The following is a 17920-nucleotide window of genomic DNA, read 5'->3' on the forward strand; positions in this document are numbered from 1 at the left end:
TGGAAAACATCTAGCCTTTACACACCACTTGTAATAACTACTTGTTTTTAGAAGAAATTCCAGGAGCTTTTCATGACACTGATGGGTGCTGCTTTGTGGCAGGCATGTTTTGGGAGGTGCTGCTGGGCAGTTGGGTGATTCTGTGGTCCAGTGAGCAAGCTGCAGAGTTGTGAGCTTTGAGAGAAGCCGGGCTGGTGGGGACAGTGGCAGTAGGGGGCCTGGAACAGTACAGGATCCACTTAGCTGGAGGTAAGAACCTTGACTGCAGCTTCATCTGCGGAAATACAGTGGGGAGAGGGTGGGTGCTGTGCAGCAGATACATGAGTTAGTGACTTGGACTGTTCCACTAAGTGTGTGTGGAGGAGAGGCCTTGATGCCCACTGGTGTTTTTTCCAAAGGGAGGAGTCTGTGAACCCCCTGTCCTAAGCTGAGGAGTTGTAACCTGGTCCCTCAGAGGGGTTTCCTGGGCTGGTGGCCAGGGGTGTGATGTCAGCTCTATGAGGCTTCTTTACAAAGCTCTTGTGGATTCCACATTTGAAGGGCCCGTGACTGTTCAGTCCCTTGAAAGGATCGTCTAGGTCCACCGGTAACTGAGAGGTTCCTTGTTATTGAAATCAAATTCTTGTGCAGCTGGCCCCCCTCCCAACCCTCTGTTGCTGTAACTAGTGGTGGCTTCCCACAAGCACCTTTTGTCCTGGTGTGTAGTATTTCTGTGATAACAAATGTTACAGAAGGCATTTTGGTACTTGCCTCTTGTCCATAAGTGACTGAACTAAAAGAGGAGGGTAAGTCTTTCCCCAAATAAGCACCCAAATAAGTAAGGTCATTTTCATATGGCTTGTGATGATTAAAAGTACCAGCTGTGTGAATGTTCCAGAGTTAGGTTTAGATAGGTAGTTGATCTGCTTTCTCTGCTACTCCTGAACTGGCTTCAGAGAAACTAATGGTATGCCAGCTGAGGCCCTTTTAATAAGGGTCTCAGGTTTCTAGGAATGTTCACCTTAGAGTACATCTTGTCAGGGGCCAGATCGTTTTTCCAGGTCCTAGGAGAGGACAGTTTGCACAGCAGACTTCCAGAAGCCTGGGTTTCCCATCACAGATCCCGTTTTTTTCATGGAGGCCTTAGGAGGCAGAAGGAGGAAGGTGGTCAGGAGGTGGACATGCGAGTGGAGGAGGAAGGTGTTGGAATTGTTACCTAGCATCAACTTTGACAGTTCCTGAGGAATAGCCTAGTTTTCTCAGAAGGAGAACACATAGAGATGAAGTCCAGAACAAGAAGAGCTAATTAACTCTAATTTGTAAAGCTGCTTGACTGAAGATTCTGGAAGCACCGATTCTTTTCTGTGTGGTGTGTGATGAGATGGTGCTTTCTGGCCTTTGGAGATTTGTGCTGGTTCGTTTGGGTTTTTTTTTTTAGAAAGTCTCATAATTGCTCTTTCCATGAATTGTACTTTAATTTAAAACACTTCTGTTGTTTCCCCTTAGTCCTCAAATTCCAGGTGGCTCTGGAGGTCATACAGGGTCTCTACCCCACGACAGGGTTCACTCTTTGGAATGACACCTGTGTTCGGACCTGAGAGGGGCCAGGTTGTCTGTGGAGCTTCCTGATCTGAAGGAGAGCAGGGCAGGCAGAACGCCTTCTGCCCACCAGCTTCTGGATGTCTGCCAGCAGGACTCTGCCTGGTGGGAGGGGAAACAACCAGGGTGTCACATCCCCAGCTTTCTAAAGGATCTTGAGTACAGGATAGTAGTGCGTGGTTTGTGTCACTGATGGCTCCCACCTGGTCTGCCGCCCCGTCCTCAGATGGTTGCCCTTTTGTAAGCTGTAAGCTGGTCACACAGCCTTAAATGTGGCACAGACAGGTGACAGGTTTGCTCAGGCTGGGCTCCTCGTGTGTCCCTGAAGGGCATCAGGCCTTCTAGGGGCTTTGCTCTATCTTCCATGTTTTCTTGGCCAGTCTTTAACACTTTGAGATGGTGGAGTTAACTTAGTGTGAGATGAGCAGGCTTACAAACATGTCCGGTATCTTAAGTGTCTTTCACATTTTGTCATCATGTAAATGAACTAAAATAATGACTGTACTTTATTATAACCTACTAATCTCTTCTCCAATCTGTAACCACTCTCTAACTGTAAAAAATACTCAAATAAAAGCACTTCTTTCGCAGTGGCAGGCTCTTTGGTATTCAGTGTAAGCCTTAGAGAGAATTTGTTCCCTGTTATTTTCACTGTGGGAGATGAGGTACAATGTTTATAAAATCCTTCCTGGAAGATGGCTGGTTAGTCAGAGGCAGGTAAGATTCCTCAAGGGAGGAACAACCTAAGACAGGCACAGTCGCAGGGGGGCCATCAAGTGAGAATTGGGGATCAACAGAGATGAGGCTTAGAACCTCACCCCCCCTGTTTTGAGAGAAATCTTCTGCATGTGTGGATGTTTTAATGCCCTTGTCTAGCTTGGATTAATACTTAGTCCATAGGCACAGACCTGATCATCTACATTTGCCCTCTTACAGCACTAAACTATGTTTTCTACCTTTATCTTGCATCTACCTACCACTTCAGCATTTTATTTAAAAAATAAATAAATAAATAAGGGAGAAATGTGGGATTCACATATAAATCAAGTATAAAAATCAAATGAATCCAAAAAAAAATCCTTCCTGGACTAGGAGTTTGCCTTCCTAAGGGAGATCACAGAAGCTTTTCAGGTAGCCTAGAGATTCTGTAAGCGGCACCAATCCTTGATATTGGTAGAAGTCTTTTTCACATGCATTATACTCTTGAAGCATATACTAACTAGTTTTTTTATTTTGTTTTAAGTACTTTATCAAAATAGAAACAATGAAAAGTCAAGTCACAAACTAAAAAAAATGGGTGTGTGAATTCCTGCAAATCAGTAAGAGAAAAATAAAAAACAGCCCAGTAGACCCATGGAATCAATGCAGGCTTGTCCCAGCTGTGTGAGGGTCCTGGCCGCTGCTCCCAATGAGAAGTGCTGCTGGCATGTACCCACTGATGTCCCTATGAATGGTGCAGACAACGCTCTAGTGGCTTTGGGGTCTAGATTCAAATTCAGCTTAGTCCCTGGGAGCCTCCAATCTTCCCACCAGCTGGCAGGTTATCATAGGAATTAAATGTCGCATTGCCAGGCTGGCAGTGATTGCAAAGGCATAGGTTTGGGAGTTGAGATGGGGTTGGTTTTAGGCCTGCTACGTATTTATGAGGACGATAGGGACGGGCTCCTGATGTTGAAGGTCAAAGGATCTCCCAAAATAAGCTCCCAGACCATGTGCTACCCTCCTCACCCACACGGTGGCAGCAGGACGCTGCTTGGCCTCCCATTTTGTTTCCATCCCAGTGGGGCCTCCTGACCGCGCCCCCACCTTCCTGGTGTTGCAGGAAATCTCAGCCACCCCAGGTTGGGGCTGAAAGAGAAACCCAGGCCCAGGCAGACAGGGGCCCCCAAAGGTGGGGAGCCCAGGTTTGGAAATGCCAGGCCGATGGGAGCTAGGGGACCCTCGTGGGCTTCCCCGGGGTCTCTAGCAGGTGGAGGGCCACTAATAGTTCAATGGCCTTAGGCAAGCTGAAGGACCAGTAACAGAGGCCCCCACCACCCTCATCCTGAGCGACCTGTGTGGTTTTGATCTGTCCCAAGAAGCTGGTTTGCTCTGCTCCAATCCTCCCGTCAACAGGCAGGCAGGGGAGTGGGGAGGCCGGGCCCGGGAGCAGCAGCGCTCAGACAGGGGGCCATACTCATTTCCTCCATGAGCCTCACCTGGAAAATGGGAGCTGAGCTGGGGCTCCCAGGACTAAAGGGGAGTTGGGATTGTCCTGTCCTTCAGCAGGGCTCCCTGATGCCTGCGGCTGTTGGTCCCACTGTCCTTTCCTCTGTCCGGCTGTCTTTGGCTCTGGCTGTTGGTTCTGTTTCCCCTGGCATGCATCTGCCATGCATCCCTCTGTCCCCATCCACCCATATTGTGTGTGTGCGTTTGGAAGTAGGTATGTCTGGTTCTCTGGGACTCTTGCTCTCTGAGTGGCTCTGGCTCTGGCTGTCTCCTCCTTCATGTCTCTGATAGTCTGTGTATCTCTGTCTTCCTCTGTCTCTGGATCCATCTCAGGTTCAGTCTCTGCCTATCTGTCTGTCCATGTGTGTGTGTGTATGTGTGTGTGTGTGTGTCTGCATTTTTCTTTCTTGTTCTCTGCTGACCATGTGTCTTTCTATGCATGTGCCTTTGATTCACTCCCTCTCTGGCTGTGTGTAATGTCAAGGTGGATGGGTATTTCTGTGTTGTGTGTGGCTTTGAGCATGTGTGTCTCCACATCTTCCTACTCTCTCGCTGCCTGGGGGATGTCTTGCAAGCACCCCCTTTCATTCTATTCCCCCTGTCCTTCAGGGTGTGCTTCCCCCTCTTTGAGAACTGTGTGTGCCTGTGTTTGTATTTAGTGTGTGTGCGTCCGCTTCTATCTGTTTTCCCTGTGCCTGTGTTTTTGTCTGTCTCCTTCTTTCTCTCTGTCTCTGTGTCTCTGTCCCCAGCTGTTAATAGCAGAGCCTGTCCGGCAGAGCAGCGGATGTGTGAGGTGGATGATTCAGTGGCTGACAGGAAGCCCGCCGCCTTGCCTGCTGCCCTCCAGTGCCTGTGGTGTTGGCGGCAGTTTAGCAGGTGTGTGGGCCAGGATGAGGTGGCCGCAGTGAGGAGCCCCCAGCTCTTAGGTAAGCCTTCCCCAGGAGGGCCTGGGGCCTGGCCCTGAGGCAGGGGTCCTGAGACTGTCCCCCGCGGACTCCCCTGGCCCAGCAGGGCACTAAGCAGCCCACCGGGTAGGGTGGAAAGATGCCAGGACATCTGGCACCCCACCCTTTAGCCCCAGTCCTGCTGAGGCACCGCTGGCTAGGGAACCCTCACCCCAGCCCTGCAGCCCTCGGAGGGAAGGCCTGTTTCTAACGCTCTGGTTACCTCCCTGTCCTTGCCGTGCCCAGCTGAGGGTGCACAGCCTTGGGAAGCCCCTGGGGTGGTCTCATCACTTCCAGAGACTGGTGAAGGGCCAGGGCAATCACCTCTGCAAGCCCAGGCCCATGAGCCTTGATTTCTTTCTCTGAAAAATGGGGCTGGACTATCCCTGCCGCAGGGCTATGGGAGGACCGGTGAGACTCCACAGGCCAGTGTGCCTGGTTCTGCGTCAGGCCAGATGGCGATGGTGCCCCTGCCACCCTACGCAGTCCCCAGCCTGGGCTGCCAACCCTCTGCTGGGGTCCATGAGGCTATAGGCCCTAGGGAGCCCCTTGTCCCAGCTCTATCAATAGGTGGTCTTGATCTTCACCATCCGCTGCCTCTGCTCTGGGAAAAGGCTGCTCAGTCCCTTGCCTTGGCCACCTGAGCTTTAAGAGCCTCCATTAGAGGCCTCTCAGGTGGCCTCATCTAAAGGCCGAGATTATTTGGGAAAACAACAGGCCCCAGAGCAGAGCCTGGCCAGCAGGGACCCCTCATCCAACCCCTTCTCCCCAGCCTGCCCTGGGACCCTGGTGCACCTCAGTCTCCCCATCTCCAGCATGAGTAGGGCTGGGAGATTGGTCAGACTGGCTTCCCAAGGCCTTTTCAGGTGCACGGCTCAGATGCTGGGGTTCACTTAGCCCAGCCTGAGGGCTTTCTTGCAGCCAGCATGTTGCAAACCTTGTTCATATGAAAACTGCCCACTTCCCTTTGTGCTATTTTGGCCTGCAGAGCCACAGGCTGTGGCAGCCTCCCCACCCCGCCCAGCCCTGCCTGGCCCCTTGGGGCCCCCGTAGGGCTGCTGGGGCTGCTTCTCCTGGGCGCTCAGCCTCTGCTCTCTCCACCCTCATGCCCCACTTGCTCTCAGAACCTGGGTGGGAAAGCAAAGAGAAAAGGCAGATTTGTTGAGTCGGGGTGGGGGCGGTCCCAGGTCTTCCTCAAATAAGTCTCTCTTTTAAAAAATATTTCATGATTCTTAAAAATGTAATTTAAGGAAGAGGTAAAGGAGTGCGGCCTTTGAAGTCAGCCTGTCCTGGTTTGGATGCCTGCTCTGGGACTGGATAGCTATGTGGCCTTGGACAGAGTACTTGCATTTCTGGGCTCCACCTTCCTGCCTTGAAAGAGGACCTGGTGTGTCCCTTGTGACAACTAAGGGGCTGGGCCGAAGGCCACGCTCTCCTTCAGATCTTAGCCCCTCCCGGGGTCCTGGCACAATGCAGCAGAGGAGGCCCAGACCTGGTCTGGGACACCCGGCAGGGAGAGCTCCGGATAGATTGCTCCACAGTTTGCTGCAGGCTGTCCAGCCGGTTCCAGCCCCAGCAGGCTGCAGCCGCCCCTTCCTCTTCCAAAGGGACCATGTTGATGGCAAGTCATGGTAGTCACAGCCATCCGTGGCCCCCGAAGCAGCACTTCACATGCCTCATCTAGGTGCTGGGCCTCATATGACAGACCTGAAGGATGAGTGTCATTGTTGCCTGTTTAACAGAGGCTGGGGCCACTGAGATTCCAGAGCAAGGATGGAATTTGTGTTCTCATGTCCCCTCACTTCCTCGTCCAGTGCCAGGTGGGTGGGGTGGCCAGGGCTAGGACCATGACCTGAGCATGCTGCTCCTCCAGGACAGCGGGGTCCAGGGCTCAGGCTTCCTGGTGGTCAGGGCTTCTGGGATGGAGGGCCACCCTGCCCCAGGAGGGCAGCAGAGGCCGGCAAGCCAGGCCCCAGGGACTCAGTGCCCAACCTAGAGCGTGGATTCACTCCTGTGCTCTCAAGCAGACCCCTGTCCGGTCTCAGCAAACACGTGTGCAGCCCACCCACGTGTCTGTGCCTGAGTCTCCTTCGGGGGCAGATCCTCTGTCCTAACCAAAAAGACAATGATGTCAGGGGTGGGGCATGAGGGGCTGTCCAAACCAGCCAGCAAGGACAGTAAGACCCTTAGCAAGTCTCTCTCAGGAAGCCCAGACCGTGAGCCTGGCTGGTCACACTCATCCTCCAGCGAGTCTCTGAGGGAGGTACTGGCCTGATCCCCTTCCATAGATGAGGAAATTGAGGCCAAGAGGCTCTGAGGCTCAAGTGGGGTCCTCCCTCCAAGACCTGGTGTTTCTGCTCGGCAGGGCACGACATGGCCTTGGCCGTGGCCGCGGGACTGGGGAGGAGGAGGGCCTGCAGGCCAGAGGGCAGTGCCCAGGCCGGAGGTGGTGGGAGCTGAGGCCCCAGACAGCGCTCTGGTGGGGGCAGCCTTTCTCCTCACGTGGAGGCAGCCCGTCACAAGGTCCACGATTTCCCGAGTTCCCACTGGCTCACTTGGCCTCTTGCAGGAAGGAGAGGTGACTTCTCTGTGAAGGGCCCCCCACAGCCTCATCATCTTTGCCACAGGGATTCAGGAACCTCGGGGTGAGCACAGGCCTCAGGGGAGCCTGAAGCAGGAGGCAGGCCAGACAAGGCTAGATTTCTTCCTAAGCCTCCCTTTCCCCAGCTCCTCAGCGTGACTCAGGCCTACATCCTCCCAGAAGCCTTCCGGACCTCCTCCTCCCAGCTCCCTGGGAGGCCATGGGTGGGGTCAGGGAAGCACCCTAGGGCAGGTAGGGGCTGCCAGGGGCTCCCATGCTGCAGGGGCGGCAGACTCTGAGTTTGGGCAGCAGAACTGCGTTCACAGGAGGCAATGGGATGCTGTGGCAGAGCCAGAGGTGGCTGGGGACCAGCGGCTGGAGTTGAAATTCTGTCATTCCGCTTAGCAGCTGTGGGATTTCTGGTTTCTTTATTTGTAAAATGATACAAGCCCCTTTGAGAGAGAGAGACACCCTCCCCTCAAAGTGTAGTCATGCATATTAAGCACAGGTGAGTGTGGGAGTGTACACATATGCATGGTGGGGCCTGGTGGTCCCCCAGAACCTTCCAGCATTTACCAAGTGGTGACGGTGGTCCTTGGGGACAGGAGTGCGGATCTGGATCAGATGGGTACAGGATTGGTTCCGTCCTGGCCAGTGGTCCTGGAGCAGGGGAGCAGGTGGTTCTCCCATGGACTGGGCTCGGCTCTGGGGCTGGGGAAAGTGCAGGGCGGCCAGCCTCCTGGAGGGGGTGGCCCTGCCACCCCTGCCCTGGCTCACAGGTGCCCACATTACAGCATCTCAGGAAGAGTGGCCAGGAGAGGACATGAGCACCGAGATGGAGCTGCTGTGGCCTGGGGCTGCCCTGCTGCTGCTGCTGGGGGCGGCAGCCGGCCTGTGTGTGCGCTGCTCCCGCCCAGGTAAAGGCTGGGGTCACAGGCGCGATGGAAGAGACAGTGCACCAGAGATGTGCTCAGGCCCGGACCTGGCTGTTGCCACAAGGGGCCTTACGTGAGCCTCACAAGGCCAGCCCTGAAACTGCCCTGAAGACACCAGGCCTGGCTCACTGAGGAGCCTGGGCTTTGCTGGGTTAAGGGGCATGTGTGGGGCAGGGGTCACTGGACAAGGAAGGGGAGGCAGGCTGCCCATGGCGTCCAATCCCTGTCCATGTTGGGTGGCCCACAGTGTCGTCCTCTCTGAGGCCTGCACAGGGCACAGGCTAGAGAGGACTTGCTAAGATATTCTGTTCTTACAGGTGCGAAAAAGTCTGAGAAAATCTATGAGCAGAGGAGTCTGTGAGTGGTGTCATGTGCCCGTGGGCTTCCCTGTCCCCTGCCCCTCACCCCTTCACTCACACCTCTTCCAGCCTCTAGTGGGCCCCATGTGGTCAGGGGAGGAGGAGAGGGGGCGCCCAGGGGCCCCTCTGGTCAGGGAGCTCCTGCCCAGCCAGGTGGGGAGGGCCTTGGGAGGAGGGGGGCTGCTCTCCTGGCCCAGGAGCATCTCCAGAGTTCCTCCCACTGACCCCCACCCAGGGGAGCCCACTGTGCCAGTGCTGGGCGTTCACAGCAGAACCCCACCCTCCTGGGGCAATAGGGAGCTGTGGGACAGAGACTAGGCACAGAGCCAACTGAGCTGTGTCCGAGGGTCCCCTGGAAAATGCTGAAGGAGTGCAGGGCAGGACATGGGCACATCCCTTGGGGGAGAGAAGGCAAAGGGGACATTCCAGAGAGAGCTGTGGGGGCTGTCCCCAACGGAAGACCAGGGTGGACATTGTCTTTCGGGATGAGGTGGCAGATGAGGGTGTTCCTTGAGAGCGATGAGCTGGAAGAGGAGGTGGGGGGCCTTGACTATGGGAAGAGGCCTTAGCGTTTGTCCTAAGGGCCAAGGGGAGCCACAGAAGAGCTTAGTGCAGTAGGAAGCAAGGGAATCGGGGTAGAGACTTAGTGGGGTCACTGACCCCTGGCTGGGTGGCAGACCCCAGGCAGGATAGAGTCCCAGGCACTTTGAGGACAGGTGGGCTGCTCTGGGGCCCTGGGATGGTCAGCCATGCAGGACACTGCAGGTCAGGGCTGTGGGCCAGGGGCAACCTGGGCAGGAGGGCAGAGGCCATCGGTATCCTTACATGGAGTAGGACTGTGACTACGGAAGGCCTGGGGGATGCCGAGGCCCACCTGCACACATGCCCACTCATACCCACAGGCTCCCACACTCACTCACGTGTGCACTTCTCACACTTGCAGCACTTGTGTGCACACTCAGGCAAGCACTCACATACAAACACGCCTACACGCCCTTTCTCATTTCCTTTTGCAACTGAAAAACCACAGTAAAATCTGAAAATAGAATCTTCCCATCTATGCCCACCCCTGGGGCTGGGGCTGGACCTTTCCAGGATTTTTTTGGTCATTTGGTTCTCTGGGTTTCCAGCCCACAATCTCCACCAGGGGTGGACTGGGCTCCCCTATACCCCCCAAACTCCCTGTCCTAAGGCAGGCCTCCTCAGTATCTCCCTTCTCCCCTCCTCCCTCAGACCCTGGACAGTCCAGGTCCTTGGTGGACCTTAGAATTGTGGACTGTCAGAGCCAGAAGCTAAACCTCATGTGGGAGGTGGAAAAACTGGGCCTAAGTGGGAGAAGGTGGGAGGAAAAACAGGTTGTCCCCCACTCACTTGGGTTCAGTCCTGCCAGCTTATATAAAGTGGCTGCTGTGTGTGCCAGGCGCAGCTGTATCACTTTCTCTGGGAAACTATGCCTAGTTCTCTCCTTCGGGTTTAGGGCTTTCCTCCTAAATCAGGTCACCCTGACCCCCAGCCCCTAGAACCTCCTGGAGGGCTAGGCCAGGTACCCGTTCTGATCCAGGAGAGGAATCCAAAATGCTGTAATGATTAGCTAATCTGCTCCACCATCCTTAGAGGTGATATCTATTCTCATGGTCCAAAATGGCAGCCAGACCTCCAGCCCTTGTCTTTCATTCCAGACAGTACTAAGAATGAAGGAGAAGACCTAAAAGGATGTACCCTGGTTGGCAGTGCCTTCATAAGGAGCTTTCCTGAAAGTTCTGACTTTGGCTTGCATTTCATTGACCAGAGCTTAATCGCATGGCCAAACTTAGGTGCAACAGGAGGCTGGGGAATATAGTCTTTCAGATGGGCACATGGCAGCCTAAATAAAAATCAGAGATCTGTTTCAAAGGCAGATATTGGACAATGGCTAGACACTTTGCTGTTGTCTCACTCATTATTTGGGAATATAGGTGTGTTTGAACATCTCAAGAGGTGTGTGCTCTCTTAAAATGTTCAACACTCCTGGGGGGGGTACGTGGGACCTTGTTGTTATTCCTGACTGAAGTCACCACTGGCTCCCTGAGCAGTCACCCTGACCCTCACATCACAGACTCTCATAGCTGCCTCCCCAGCCCTGCCCACAGACCCTCCTGACCATCCCAGGGGTCCTGGAGAGGCCATGTAGGGGCATGGGTCTGGCTGGCAGCTGGCTCAGACCAGGGCCATGTAAGAAGGGTGGGCACCCAATGGGTAGGGCAAGGGAGCAGTCCAGAGAAGGGGGAATCAGGCAGCCCTGGATCTGAGGTCTGGAGGGGAGGCATTCTCCTCATTCTCCCTGGTCTGTCCCTCTCCTCTCTGTCCATATCTTCTGTCTCTGTGTCCCCTGGGCTGGAGGAAGCCAGGCCCTGGCTAAACATACCTCCATGTGTTTCTAGGCAAGAGAATCAACAGAGTTTTTCAGTGGCCCGGACCTATTCCTGTGAGTCCCCAAACAGAAGGGTCCAGGGACTGGGCTTGGGGTTGGGGGTGTCCATATCAAAGGCCCTTCCATCCCATTGTTCTAAGGCTGTGGCCAGGCCTGATCTGAGGCTATGGCTGGGTGGATGAGGGGGCTGCACTGGTGGGCTGGCCTGGGGGCCTGGCCAACACCCCCTTGTCCTTTGCAGTGGTTAGGCAGTCCTGGCCAGCGGCCCTCGTGGACACGGCCTCTGATGTGGCACCAAGGTAGGAATCAGCCCTGTGCCTCAGGCTCAGAGGGGTCACAGCCCCACAAGGGGGACCTGAGTCCCCACCTGGCTAAGCCCAAGTCAAGACCCTCCTAGGAATTCAGAACTTCAGAAACCCTAGGGTCTCTCTCCCTGGCCCTCCTCAGTCCCTTCCTTCCCCTCCCCTGCAGGAAGGACAAGCTGCTGCGTTTCTCCCCCAGCACCGAAGGTGAGTGACTCTCAGACACAGGTGTGTGGGGCCAAGGTGGGACTGAGACAGGTAAATACTTGTTGGGACAGATACTGTGCAGGGGAGGTCTGGGCGCCAGGCAAGCTGGGCTGGAGGCCTGATGCGACTGACCTAGAGGGGAGGGTCAGACAGCAGGGGCAGAGGTATGAAGGTGGGATACACCTGAGCCTCATGGTGTGCAATGAGGCCTCCCGTGGGCTGCAAGAGCTGGGAGGTGGCAGGGGCGGGAAGGAAGCAATGAGCCTGGCCTTTCTTCCAGATTCCGCATCCCCCAGGTACCAGAACTTCAGCAAAGGTAGGTGGGCTTTCGGGAGGTGGGGGCTTAGCGGGGTCCATGGGCAAGTGCTCAGGGCTAATTCTCGTTTCCTCCTGCAGGAAGTAGACATGGGTCAGATGCAGTCTACATGTGAGCAGCTTCTCCTGGCCCTGGCACTTCCTTCCCAGCCTGCCTGCCCTTGCCTGGAGCTGCCTTGTTTATGAAGGCCTCCTGCCCTAGAACTCATGGGCCCAGGCAGGCTCCTGATAGCACTGCTTCCCCTGAGGTGGCCATGGCTTTGTGGGGACAGGGATGTAGCCATGCTCAGGGAGGGGCTGTCTGGGAGGGGGATCTCATCCTGCATCACTGTCAGACAAGCTCCATGGAACCCAGAGGGGAAGGGCCCCCAGGGATGACTCCTCACCTCACAGATAGGCCAACACAGGCCAGAGCAGATGGGGATTTGCCTAGAGTCCCCTGAAGGTGGCTAGAGCTAGGCTGCCACCCCCTCAGCCCCAGGATGGTCAGGAGAGCTGGATGGAGGGATGGGAGAGAGCCTGGCCTGGCCCCCTGGGCCCTGAGGGAGTGATGGCTGGAGCAGCCCAGCCTCACTGGCCCCAGGACCCCCCACCCCAGCCACCAGCCTACACAGCAACCCACACCGTGTCTGGGCTTTCTTGCCAGAGACCCCATCACTATGGACTATTACAACTGGGAGCAATTCCAGAAGCCCCTGGAAGGTGAGGTGGAGGGTGAGGATGGGGAGAGGGAGAGGGAGAAGGTGGCCGTGGGAGCTCAGCCTCAGGAGCCACACTCCCAGAGCCAGAGGCCACTGGGAGGACGGGGAGGAGGCTGGGCCTTGGTCAGGAGGGATGGAGGATGGCGGATGGCCGAGGGAGGCTGGCAGTGCAGGCAGGAGTCCAGGGTCAGGGGAAGAAAGGAACGTGTAGAGGCAGGGGTGGAAGGGGGGTGGGCCACAGAGGCCAGGGACCCAGAGGGGTCTAGGGGCAGGGGCAGGGAGGAGGCTGGGCCCCTGTCACCCAGGTTCTCTCAGGGAAGGAGCCAGGCGGGGCAGCCTTGCTGACAGACACTGAGCCCAGCAGGGGCTCCTGCCCTAGAACTCATGGGCCCAGGCAGTCAACACCTTTGCTTTACAGAAAGAGTAACTGAGGACTTGAGGGCACAGACCTGGGGTTTGAATCTAGCTCCCCAACATGGACTTCTGCTCAGGCTGTGCTGGGGTGGGGCTGAGGACCATGTGGGCAAAGAGAGGGTCCTCTTCCTCCCCTCTGCCACTTCTGCAGTGGCGACCGGCCCTCATTTCTTGGAGAACAGATGGATACTGGTGGTGTCATGGTTAAAGCTCAGCTTCCCTGTCCCAGGGGTGATGAGGCAGTCCTAGGCCCAGTTGAAGCCACAGGGCAGACCCCCAGGTCCCCAGCCTGGCTTAAAGGGTCCTGTGCCAGCTTAGGCCTGGTTCCTGACACTCCTCATCCCCACGGCCCTCCTGCCCTTCCTTCCCGGATAGAGATGGGCCTCCCTCCCCTCAACTTTCCAGCTGCCTGACTGCAGCCCCCACCTACCTCCCTGACCCCAGAGCATTGGGGAGCACCTCCCTCTGTGAGGGAGCCCAGGGCGGACACTGCTGGAGTCAGGCTGGCATCCATTCAGAAGCTGGTCCAGAATGATGTTTGAGGCCCTGGGGGATCCAGAGGGCTGGGGGCTTGGCAGGACAGGGCAGCTGCTGAGGGAGGGAAGGATGGATGGAGGGAGGAGGAAGAACCAGGCCTTCAGGCAGGGCTCACCACTGTTCTGAGCCCCCTCTCTCTCCCTGGCAGATGACGACGATGCCAATTCCTACGAGAATGTGCTTCTCTGCAAGCAGAAGAGCCCTGAGTCAGGTGAGGCTGCGGGGACCGGGCAGCGGGGTGGCCTCGGTCAGAGGTGGATGGCACCTAAAGCCCCCACTGCCCAAAGGCATCACCTTCCTTGAAGCCTAAGCGTCCCCCACATCCCTGGAGCCTTTGGGTCAAGCACAGCCTGTGTCCTGGAGGAGGCCCCTTGGGGCCCAGGCCTCAGTGGGAATGCATTGAGGAGACCCTTCCTCCCCAAGGGGGCTGCCCTGCATGGGGCAGATGCCTCTCTGGAGGGGCCCGTGGCATCTTGCTGGCCTGAGGACTCGCCATGGTGGCTGCCCCACTGCCAGCCCTCTCCCAGTGCTCTCCCTGCAGGTGACGAGGGATCTGAGGATTATCAGAACTCGGCATCCATCCAGCAGTGGCAGGAATCCAGGAAGGTCCTGGGTATGTGGCTGGAGAGCAGTGGCTCCCGAGAGGTCACTGTCTGGGGACCTGGAGGGCCCTGGCCTTGGGGGGCCAGACTGCGGTGGGCTACCCTGCAGCCAGTCCAACTGATTCTGCAATGAAGCCTCTGGCACATCAGTGGCTGCAGGGCCTTGAACCATAATGTGACATCCCTCAGCAGCCACCGTGGCCTCCTGAGGTCAGGGCCTATCAGGCAGGCTGCCTGTCCAGCTGTGTGGATGGAGTTGCAGGGGCCCAGCTCTGGAGCAGGGCAAATCTCTGGCAAATCCCAGAGAGGATGGACACACGCTATCCTGTGTAGCATTTCCTGCAGGCAGTTTTGTGGCATCTGTGGGTTTGACTGCCCAGGATGAGCATTCTGGGGGAACCCAGTCCTGGGTGTATTCGTGGGAACCACCTGACCATCATCTCACATCTGCCCACTGGTCCACAGAGCAGGTTCCGAGAGAAGCACCTCCCTCCAGGGCAGGAAGCTCAGATGAGGACAGCGGGGAGCCTGATTATGTGAATGAGGGTGTGGTGGCCCCGGAAGCCTAGGGAAGACGTGGAAGGAAGGTACAGTCCCCTCTGTCCAGCTACCCAGGTGCAATATGCTGGGCCTCAGGCCCAGGGGACCCACTGCAAGGGCAACAGGGAGCTTGGCCAGAGGAACAACAGTGGGGACTGAATGCGGTGGCTCTGCAGGGTGCTGGGACCCTGCTCCTTTGTTCTGGGCTCCTGAGGGGTCTCTTCTACTCTGCCCCTGACTGCTGAGGCAGGCTTGGTGAAATGACAGATCCTCAGCATGCATACGGTTCTCAGGCTGTTGGGATATCAGGCGGGGAAGGCTAGTGAATTGTGGGGTGGGCTCTGGCTGGGTCTCCACAACCTTGAGCAGGTGACCTATCTTGTCACTTGCAAAATAGAGCTAACAGGACCTGCATCTCAGACAAGACCCTGCATGTAAATCATGAGCCCAGCAGGACTCGGCCAAGGCTGGGATTTGGAGATGCCGGGGACAATGACAATAGTGGCTACATGGTGTCAAGCAGCTACCACACAGGCCAGCATGGTGCTCAGTATTCACATGCACCATCTCTTGATGTCCCAAAGGCACAGTGTTCAGCCACCTGCCCAAAGTCACACACAGAGTGAGTGGGGGAGGGGACAAGCACCCAAGTGGTTAGACATTAGAGCCCAGACTCTGCCACTCTCTGGGAGACAGGATCAGTCCCAGAGGGCCCTGGAAGGCTGTCTGTCCCAAGTCCAGTCCACAGGACACAGACAATCCTCTCTGTAGATGGCAAGCCTGGGCCATCTGAGAGCCAGCAACAAGATGAGCTGCAAAATTTGAGTCCATGGTTCATTCATTCCCCTGATATTTACCAGGCACCTGCCAGGGTACATAGTAATGAACAAAATGCACCCAAACCCCTTGGCAGGAGCTGCAGGGGCTACCCAGGCTTTTAAGCTGAAAGACATTACATTATACTGTGTGCTGGCAGAAATGACACACGTTCAAGTTTGGGTCAGGCTGCGGCTGGATGGAGCCTTTACATCCTGAATCCTGCCCGGCACAGAGAAGGGTCTGAGCCCCAGGCTAGTCCACGGTGTTCAAATCAGTGGAAGGGCTGCTGGGCAAGGCGGAAAGAGTTGAGTCAGAGCCTGGTACCACCAGTCAGGTCCCACTGTGAGGGGGGAGGACCAATCTGGAAGGTGATCAGTCACTGGAGCCGCACAAGGGCAGGCCGCCCAGCCAGTCTGCAGAAGGCATTCCTGCACCGAAGGCGGGTCAGCTTAACCCAGGCCCTGGCCAGGGTCAAAGAATACAGGATTCCAAAAAAAGAGCTGAAGTGCCTAAATAAGAAACACAGTGGAGGCTGTCTGATGGGCAGGTTTTCTTGCCAGCCTCGCGTCAGGGGGGCATTTGGATGTGGACCATTGTTGTGTGTCCCTCCCCTGACCCCGAGCCAGCCACACCGGTGCTGAGGGAACAAAATACTAATGGAAGCAAAACTTTTCCTTCTAACAAATTTTTCATCTTCATGAAGGAGCCAAGGGAACCGCTGAGCGCGTAGGACTACTTATTGCTTCCCTTACTGCCTCTGAGGAAGCAAGGAGCCCTTCATCAGAGTTGCTCCACTTCTAGACCCCCGTCATGGGTGCTTCTGGGAGACGCGCCAGCCTGTCCCAATGAGCACCCATCTGGTCCCAGGAAAGGACGGTTACACGTGGAATCACCCTCAGACCAGGCTTCCGAAGGAGCTAGCACCCAGGGTAGCCCACCCACTGCTGCCGTGGCTGCGTGCCCAGGATTTCGGGCAAGTCACTCACGTTTTAAAACTTGGAACAACACTGGTATTCATGTTCTTCTTGTTTTGGATTTGGATCCCAAATTACTAATGTCAGTTGCTGGGATTTGTTTCTCGTGGCCTGTAAACTTATACAATTAATTTATATGGGCAGAGCCATATTTAATAGCCTACATTTCAGGGTAGTGATGCTTGCCCATTGTCTCCTGTAAGCATTACATGACTTAATTTGGGCAGTTGGGGGAGCCCTGGCTCTCTTTTCTTTGGGCTTCAGTTCACTCAGGAAGAGCTGAGGCTACAGCTATCTTTGTGACCATTCAGGGGACAAGGCGCATCACGGTCTGGAAGGGGCAGGCAGGGTGGAGGACTGGCCAGGATGGGCACCCCCCAGCTGCCCTGAAATCCTCCCTTGCCCCAGAACTGGCCTCAGCTTAGCTGATTGGGCAGTGACATGACTGTCTCATGGAAGGGCAGGGGTCCAAAGGGACCTTCTGAGTCAGAAAAGCCACAGTCTGGGAAATAAAATGCTCCCTCCAACCTGAATGCTTCAATAAACTTTTAGTTTAAGAGCAGTATTTCTCCTGTCTGCTTTCCCTGTTTAGTGCAAACCTTCTGAGGGAATGAAGGTCAAGCTCTTGTTTAACAGCAAGGGACACTGAGGCCTGGAGAGGGGAAGGAGGGGGCAGGAACTTTGTCCCCAAGCCCAGTCCTCTTCCAGGATGCCACACAAATTCTTGGCATGAGAAGTCAATGCCACAAGTTAGGAAACTAGAAGGAAAAACAGCTCAAACATAACGGTAGGCCACTTGTCACCTCACACCCTGGAGTCCTGCCCCCATGGCTCCTTGCTGCAGGGACCTGAAGCCTCTGCGGGCCTGGGGTCCTCACCTGCAAACCGGGCAAAATCATCCTTTGCCTCACAGGGACCAGGTGGCTCTGGATCAAAAATGAGGCTGAGCAAGTACTTGAGAGTAATTTGTAAAACTTCAGTGTGGTTTTTGACCACCTTAACTTTTTTCTCCTCCTTGAAACTGTAAGCCAATGAGCCTGTCTGTGTCACTTTAGTGTCCATATTCAGTAGTGTGGTCTGGACGATGACTAACCCCACTTGGGGAGGAGGGCATGAAGCAGGAGATAGAGTGGGCCTTCCCCTGGCTGCTTCCGAGGTTCAGGCCACAGGCAGCAGCTGTGAACCCAGCCTGGGTGGGAGAGCCCAAGGGGAGAGATGAGCACAGGCCTGGCCTGCCCAGCTGTCTGGCGGTCTGCATCGGTGCACAGCCACACCACTGTGGCCCTTCACCCCAGAGCCTCTGGGGCAGAGGGAGCCAGCCAGTCACACAGTATGTCACCAATCAAAGCTTTCTGAGGAGGCCAGCAATCAGGATGCCAAGATACCCGACTCCCACCCCCTTAGAACCACCATTCTAAGTGACATCTGGGGTTTGCTTCAGAACAGTCCAAGGGCAGGGAAGAGAGGAGACAAGACTGGCCACGTGCTGGTCAA

General features: G+C 55.8%; 1 protein-coding gene across 7 annotated transcripts; it reads left to right on the forward strand.

Annotated features, from left to right (window-relative positions):
• The first annotated feature begins 4404 nt into the window (after positions 1 to 4404).
• Positions 4405 to 17823, forward strand: LAT2 (linker for activation of T cells family member 2). 7 transcript variants are annotated; one of them, XM_037002688.2, is made up of 13 exons: positions 4422 to 4712; positions 8106 to 8228; positions 8564 to 8603; positions 11026 to 11069; positions 11257 to 11314; positions 11487 to 11524; positions 11805 to 11840; positions 11921 to 11951; positions 12486 to 12541; positions 13640 to 13702; positions 14019 to 14104; positions 14559 to 14680; positions 16156 to 17823. In XM_037002688.2, the coding sequence occupies exons 1-12, from the start codon at positions 4571 to 4573 to the stop codon at positions 14631 to 14633; spliced, it is 792 nt and encodes a 263-aa protein (XP_036858583.1). In that variant the 5' UTR covers positions 4422 to 4570; the 3' UTR covers positions 14634 to 14680; positions 16156 to 17823. The 7 variants fall into 7 exon arrangements, with proteins under 7 accessions (XP_036858585.1, XP_036858588.1, XP_036858584.1 ...); XM_017679535.3 differs by having other exon boundaries at positions 4430 to 4712; positions 14033 to 14104; XM_037002690.2 differs by lacking the exon at positions 14559 to 14680 and having other exon boundaries at positions 4405 to 4712.
• The last annotated feature ends 97 nt before the right edge of the window (positions 17824 to 17920 follow it).

This window comes from Manis javanica, chromosome 10 (genome assembly GCF_040802235.1).
Source record: "Manis javanica isolate MJ-LG chromosome 10, MJ_LKY, whole genome shotgun sequence".
Classification (NCBI taxonomy): domain Eukaryota; kingdom Metazoa; phylum Chordata; class Mammalia; order Pholidota; family Manidae; genus Manis; species Manis javanica.